At 58.5% G+C, this 6,919-nt stretch overlaps 2 protein-coding genes; one reads left to right on the top strand and one right to left on the bottom strand.

The window, feature by feature from the left end:
• Positions 1 to 576: 576 nt before the first annotated feature.
• On the top strand, positions 577 to 2,434 carry CHC_T00005568001 (hypothetical protein). XM_005716674.1 is given in 2 exon segments: positions 577 to 2,193; positions 2,194 to 2,434. The coding sequence occupies 1 exon segment, from the start codon at positions 577 to 579 to the stop codon at positions 2,191 to 2,193; it is 1,617 nt and encodes a 538-aa protein (XP_005716731.1). The 3' UTR covers positions 2,194 to 2,434.
• A 1,716-nt stretch (positions 2,435 to 4,150) lies between these two features.
• CHC_T00010205001 (60S ribosomal protein L27A) lies at positions 4,151 to 6,088 on the bottom strand. XM_005716673.1 is given in 5 exon segments: positions 4,151 to 5,062; positions 5,063 to 5,421; positions 5,544 to 5,562; positions 5,831 to 5,893; positions 6,086 to 6,088. 4 exon segments carry the CDS (start codon positions 6,086 to 6,088, stop codon positions 5,063 to 5,065), a joined length of 444 nt encoding a protein of 147 aa, XP_005716730.1. The 3' UTR covers positions 4,151 to 5,062.
• Positions 6,089 to 6,919: the final 831 nt, after the last annotated feature.

The following is a 6,919-nucleotide window of genomic DNA, read 5'->3' as shown; positions in this document are numbered from 1 at the left end:
AAGGCGCCAAACGGTGTCGTCGGTGCCGTGGAGCCGCAGGCCGCGGGCGGCCCGGAGAAGGCGGAGGACGCGGTGCCCGCGTCTGCGCGCGGCACGGGCGTCAAGATGACGCCCGAGCAGGTGCAGGAGGCGAAGGCCGCGCGCGCCGCGGCGACGAAGGCCGCGGAGGAACGCGCAGCCAAGGAGACCGCCGAGGCGGCCGCGCGCCTGCGCAAGCTTGGCGGGCTGCTGGCCGCGTTGGGCGAGCGCACGCGCGTGTTCGAGCTGGGGAGTGCCGCGCGCGCGCGCGCGGAGGCGGCCGTCGAGGGCGCCGTCGCGCTCGCGAAGGACCCCAAGGCCTCGCAGACGGACCGCCTCAAGGCGTCCGGCGCGGGCGCGGCGAAGGCCGTCGTCGCCGCCGTCGCCAAGGGCTGGGAGGAACAAGTCGTGCCAAAGGTCAAGGAGCGCCTGCCGGACGCGTATGCAGACGTCTCCAGCAGGGCCTTCGCCGCTGCCGCGCTCGGCGTGTTCGCCGCCGTCGCGCTGCTGCCGTCGCTGTTCTCCGGCCCAGCCAAGGAAAAGCAGCCCGCAAAGAAGATGCTCGACGCCGATACCGCCGTCTTGGAGAAGAGGCTCCAGAGAGACCGCAGCTCTCCTTCGTCGTACAGCGCCTCGTCTCGTTCGAGTGCTGGGCGCGGCGTCTTCCCGCCAGAGGACAAGACACCCGCTCTCCCAAAAGCCGCCGAAGTATCAAAACCTGCGCCCTTGACTCCGAAGGCTGCAGAGCCAAAGACGCAAAGTTTTGCCGACTCCACCAAACCGGCCGCCCCCTCCACATCCGCTGTCACTCTTCAAAAGCCGCCGGAGAGCTCCACTCCGCCTGTGACGTCTCCCAAGCCACAGACCCAGCCAGAGCCTTTGAAGAAGGTGGATGTGACCCCGCCGCTTGTCCTGTCCACTGTCTCAAAGGCGCTGGGCAGCAATGCGGGCATCGTGTCGTCTGCATCGTTTGACAGCTTATCTGCTGACCCGACGGTGGTCCTTGAAGTGTCAAAGGCCTTCCATCGCTTGCCAGACGCTGAACAGAGAAAGATTGCGGACACAGCGTTGAAGGCAACTCGTCCGCTCGGCTACGAACGTGTGTCGTTCATTGAAGCGGGCACGGGCATGGAAGTTGCTCACGCCGGCATCGACATCGACCTTGAAGATGAGGAGGAGAATCTCAGGGCGCAATTGGCAGCCACGCGGAAGCAGGGCGACAAATTGGCGTCAGCAAACACAAACCAAGAAGCTGAGATTGACACCTTGAAGACGCGTCTCGACGAAGAGCGAGATGAATTCGTGGCAAAGCGCATTGAGCTAGAACGGCAAATCAAGAACATGCAGCAGGAGAACGGCGGGCTTCTTGCGGATCTCGCCGAGGCGAAAGAAGAAATCTCAAAGATGCCGGACCGTCTAGCACTTGAAGAGAGGACGGTGGAGGCAGAGAAGAAGTCTGAGAAGCTGACGGATACCGTCGAAATGCTAAGCAAGCAATTGACAGTTGCTCGCGACGACGAGGCACGCGCCAAGCAGGTTGAACAGGAGTCATTGCAGGCGGTCAAGCAAGCTGAGAAGGTGAAGTCGGACGCTCTCGCATCGGTGGCCGGGGAAATTGAACAGGCTAAAGACAATGCAAATCGCAAGGCTACACAAGATATCGCTGAGGCCAGACAAGATGCTCAGACGGCAATGGAGGCTTCCAACAAGCGAGTGAGTGAGATTGAAAATTCAGCTGCAGTTGCACAAAGGGAGTCAGGCAAGCATCTCGAGGACACGACACGATCGTATGAGCAGCGACTGCAGGAGGAGCAAAAAGCAAAGAGCGTGGAGGTCAAGTCGATTCAGGACAAATACGAGGGGCTGCTTGTAGACATGCAAAAGAAGGCAAGTGCCGAACTAGAGGCGTTCCAGAAGGAAGCAGACAAGCGGATGGAGGCATCCATGAAGGAGGCAAACGCACGGTTGAGCAGCATGACAAAGGAGAGGGACCAGGCCGCCAAGGAGACAGCCAAGGTTGAGTCGCGACTGGAAAAGGACTCGATGAAAGCGGCTAGGGAACGAGACGGGCTCAAGGCTAAGATTGCAAAGCTCGAGGCGAAGTTGAAGGGCGACACTACGGCGCAACCGAAAACGGAGGTCGAAGTGAAGGAAGAAGCAAACGTGGGCAAGTAGGATGTGGCAGTTGCAACAAACTTGCATAGATGCATGCTGCTTATGGGTTGTCTACAGAGGCAACTGCGTGTCCGCGTCCTTGCGTTTTGGGTTAACGCGGCACAGAGCGAACGAAGCTCAGGTCGGACACGACTGTACAGGGTTTAAAATATATTGCCATTAAGTAAAGCTAGAGATTGAGAAGGGGCAATCCTCATCGCGCGCTGTGTACCATCTCGCTATGTACCATCTCGCTATGTACCATCTCGCGCCGCTCACGGTACATAATCGATCTCTCCGTCTCGCACGGCGACGACCTTGCCGCCCTTCTTCTTGACGACCTCCTCGACGTTCTTCTCCTCGCCAAACCAGCCCTACGCCGCCCGCACCACCGCCCGCACATAGCCACGGCACCCGCGTCAGTCCGCGCCTCCCCCGCGCGCCTTCGAGAAAACGCACGCGAGCATGCACGACGTACCAAGTTGTCGGCGATCACGTGGCGCCCGTCGCAGCCCGGGCACGTGACGAGCACGACGCCGCGCGTATACGCGGCCTTGGAGAAGCTCTTCGCGACGCGCGTGTCGCACCGAGTGCACGTGAACGCCATGTGCATGCGCGCCTCCGGCGGCGCGGCCGCCGCGCAGAGGGGGCGCGCGGCCGCGCCGAGGAGCGGCTGGCGCGCGCCGCGCGCCGCGGGGGGGCGCGCCGCGCCCGCGTGCCGCGCAGCGGGTGAGGCGAGAGGCAGCAGGCGCGACAGCAGGAGCGGGAGGCGGCGGCGCGACATGGCTCGCGAGGATGTCGCAGGCTGGCTGGCGGGGATGGGGCTGCGGTGAGGCGGACGGAAGACGGCTTGGAGTTGGGAGTAGCCGTGCGCGGTATCCGATCGCGATGCGGTGTGGAGGTAACAACATCATGATACAGGGGGGGGTCGCTCAATAGTGCCTACTTTAGTAGTGCTTCCCTCTATATAGTGCTATGGCTCAGCCTCTGGCACAGGTTATCATAAGCTCACACGTGTATCATCTGGCATGGTTCAGTACTCAAAGGATGAAGTTATTTAGTTGTGTTTGTGTTTACAGTGTGCTTTGTCCCCAAATATATGTATTTGAGCCTCCTTTATATAGTGCCATCCCCCAATAGTGCCATAGCTAGAGGTATGTCACGCTATAGCACTATATCGTAGGAGGCACTGTATGGGAAATGCGAGACCAACAATTGTATCGCCAATTGTATTCGGAGATGTAGTTGTGGTTGGCAGCAGGCAGCGACACGATTGGCGCACGAGCTTTGCAGGGGCGTCGGATGCAAGACATACAATGGCCACTAGAGTACTCGCCGAGATATTTTGTATAAGACCTGCTGCTCGTCTTCGCTCCCCCATTCGCCTGCGGGCACCCCCTCCATATCTCAGCCCTTCGCCCTTCCACCCCCGAAAAGCCCCCATACTTGTACCTTTCCCCACCCTCGCACCCCCACGCCTTTCGCCGCACCATGGAGCCAGCCTTCCTCGCGCCTTTCCTTCCCGCGCGCGCCTACGCGTCGCGCCGGGCCCTGCGCTGCAGCGCCACGCCGCAGCCGCCGCCGCCGCCGCCGCCGCGCGACCCGCCGGACCCGCCGGACGGGCCTGCGCGCGCGGACGTGGACAAGCGGTACGCGGACAGAGTGCGCGCCAAGCTCTTCTCCGCGCGCAAGGCGGTGAGCGGCGCGCGCGTGTGGTCAGACGACCTGCCGTGCGCGCTCGACGACGACGCGCTGCTGAACGCCGACCTGCCGGACGACCTGGACGAAGTCGAGGACATTCTGTACGACCGCGGGCCCCGCAACGTGCGCCAGGTGCGCCTGTTCGGCGGCTGGCTGGACGACGCCGTCGCCGGCCGCAAGGCGTCCGACCCGGCCGTCGCCCCGACGGAGCAGGCGGGGGAGGACAGCCAGTTTGACGTCGCGTCGCACCACAAGATCTCGCTCACCAAGAAGGAGGCGCTGGCACGCGCGAATGAGGCCTTTGCGACCGCGATGGACGCGTTTAATAAGGGCCAGTACGAGCGGGCCGTCGGGCTGTACGAAGAGGCCGTGCGCCTGGTGGGCGTGCAGAGTCGGCTAGGGGGGCAATACCAGCTGTGGCATGCCCAGTCGCTGGATGCGGCCGGAATGAAGAAGGAGGCCGCAGCTATGTTGGAGAGGCTCAGAACGCATGGCGATGCGGATGTCAGGAAGGTGTCGAAGGAGCTTTTTTTTATTATCACTGCTCCGAAGCTTGAGTTTGAGCCGGGCTCATTTCTGGACATTCCGCCTTTGGAGGACGACAACTTTTCCAACTTTCAGCCAGTACTTACCAGTAACTACGGACCATTGCGGACGGCGTTGGTGAATAAGCCCCCGGAACGCTACTCGTTGGAGTGGTATCTGGAAAAGGAGAGACCACCCAAGGTTGTCGACCACTCTAAGATGGATCTGCTGTTGGTGGCTGCTGCTATCGGAGTTACGCTGGCGTACATGATGACGACGTCGCCATCGTGACATCACCAGCTCGGAGATGAGAGGCATGATCGAAAGTAGTGGACACGCTCGTTGCAGCCAGATGACAGCAACGTCGGATACCTTTTTAGAGGCCTACTTGCGCTTGTCCCCCTAAAGCAGTCGCACGCCGGGCACTGTGCGCTGCTCTGTACTATAGCATAAGGGATATGTTAATGATGGAATAGACAATCCACGTAAGCTCAATTGTAAAACCTGAGCTCATAAGTTTGCATTCGTTCGCGTCACCGAGTTTTTTTTATTTTCAGACAGCCCCTGCCTGCAGCGCCATGCAGCACGGTCCCTTGTACAAGCGTCCGTGAGGATCAAATCTGCCGTACGCAACTGCAGTCCGAAGTTGAAATTATCACGCGATCTAGGCTGTCAAAATGCACGCGCCGCCAGCAGCCTTAATCTTCTTCTCGGCACCCTTGGAGAAGAACTTGGCCTTGACAATAAGGGGCTGCTTGGGAAGAGTTCCCTTTCCGAGAACCTTAAAGTAGCCCCGATCGGTGATGTCAAGCACTGGTGCGACATCGGTCTTGTCCTTGTTCTCGATCCGGATATTATCCGGAACGAGAGTCCAGAGCTTGTCGAGGTTGATGGTCGGGCAATAGTACTTTTGGGTTGTCTTGTGGAAATACCTCATACCGACCTTACCGAAGTAACCAGGATGGAACTTGTCAAAGTTTGCTCGATGATGATGCTGACCACCGGCGTTACCCCGCCCACCAGCTGAAGAGAGTTAAAAAGAGAGCCGTAATGATGATGGAAAGAATAGTTAGAACGTGTGTTCTCCTAGAAGAGTGGATAAGAATAAGAGTGCGGCGAGAGGCAAACGGGCGAAGACAACGTACGATGCTTGCGATGTTTTCCCTGTTATCGATTAAACGAAGAAAGGTAGCATCACGGGTTTCGCGCGAGTTCCGCAATGGCATCGCAAGAAAGGATATGATACACAAGGACGGTTAGGGCCTGCGCGTGGATCAATTTTCAGGAGGACTCAAGGGCGGAAAGACGCGCACGAGGGAGTCTCACAATCCGTTGGATCGATCCCGTCGGCAGCCCCAGACACGGACATGCGTGCAAGCGTGCACGCCGGCAAGAAGCGAAGCGGGGCAAGCTACAAACAAGTACAACTTACGATACGGCCGTGGCCCGCGGAAACATGGCCACGCTTCTTTCTGTTCTTATGCAAACGGGTCGGCTACGCATTACGGCATGAATCAAATCGCACATTGTCGCGACGGGGATTCGTCGATGATTCGTACAGGCACGAAAACAAGACGGCGGGATGCAAAATTCATGTACTTCATGTTAGCAGTGGGCGAGTCGTTGCGGCGATGGCGCGATCATCGAAAAGTGCTTGGCGCGGGTTCCTGCCAGAATGCATACGTACCATTGCGTAGGAGTGGAAGGGGTTGGTGGGGCGGGAGATGTAGAGGAGGACGGGTGACACAGATGCGGTGGGATGAACAGGGTGGGGTTGCGGAGTTTTTTGGGGAAGATGGTGGTCGCCGGCGGGAGGCGAGAAAACAGAATCAACCCTAATTGGGTAATTACGGCAGCAATTACTAATTAAAATTACTAAAAAGATCAATTTTTGACATACCTGTAGAGAGAAAAAGTACAGTAAAATTGGCATGATGTCAACATCAACCAATGCTGACATCAACAGGCGGAAAGCATATTTCACTGTAATGCCATTACAGCAAATGGGTCGGTATGACAAGCATATGATCTGGTCGAATAGGAGGCGACGTGATTCTGTAGCGCTCACACAAAGGACGACGGCCGGCCATCTTAGAACACTCAATTTCTTACCTGTACGTTGCCCCGGATCAACTCTCTCGCACGCCACCGCCGCCACGCCGCCACAGGCAATTCCACCAGCGCCTCCTTTTTGGCCTCCCTGCCACGCTCTCCAGCCCACCCCGCAGCCCACCCCGCAGCCCACCCCCGAGCCCACCCCACACCACACCACATCACATTTCGACGCGTGCAGAGAGAGGCGTTGAGTGCGGACTAGTCTTCCATTACTGCAGCATTGCCGTCAATGGTGGCAATAGTGGCTGAGTAAAGCCCCAAAAATGTATGGAACGCGGACGAATTTGGCCTTTTCTGTCGTCAACCGCCGGGATAATCTTGTCGTAGAAGCCTGCCGCTGGTTTCAAAAAATACAAGACTGGAATATCATTTCTGTTATTCGGTAACGCGTACGGAACGGAACGAC

The sequence above is a fragment of the Chondrus crispus genome, genomic scaffold, assembly GCF_000350225.1.
Source record: "Chondrus crispus Stackhouse genomic scaffold, scaffold_3, whole genome shotgun sequence".
Lineage (NCBI taxonomy): Eukaryota > Rhodophyta > Florideophyceae > Gigartinales > Gigartinaceae > Chondrus > Chondrus crispus.
The sequence above is the reverse complement of the archived record's forward strand: the minus strand, read 5'-3'. Positions and strand labels throughout refer to the sequence as shown.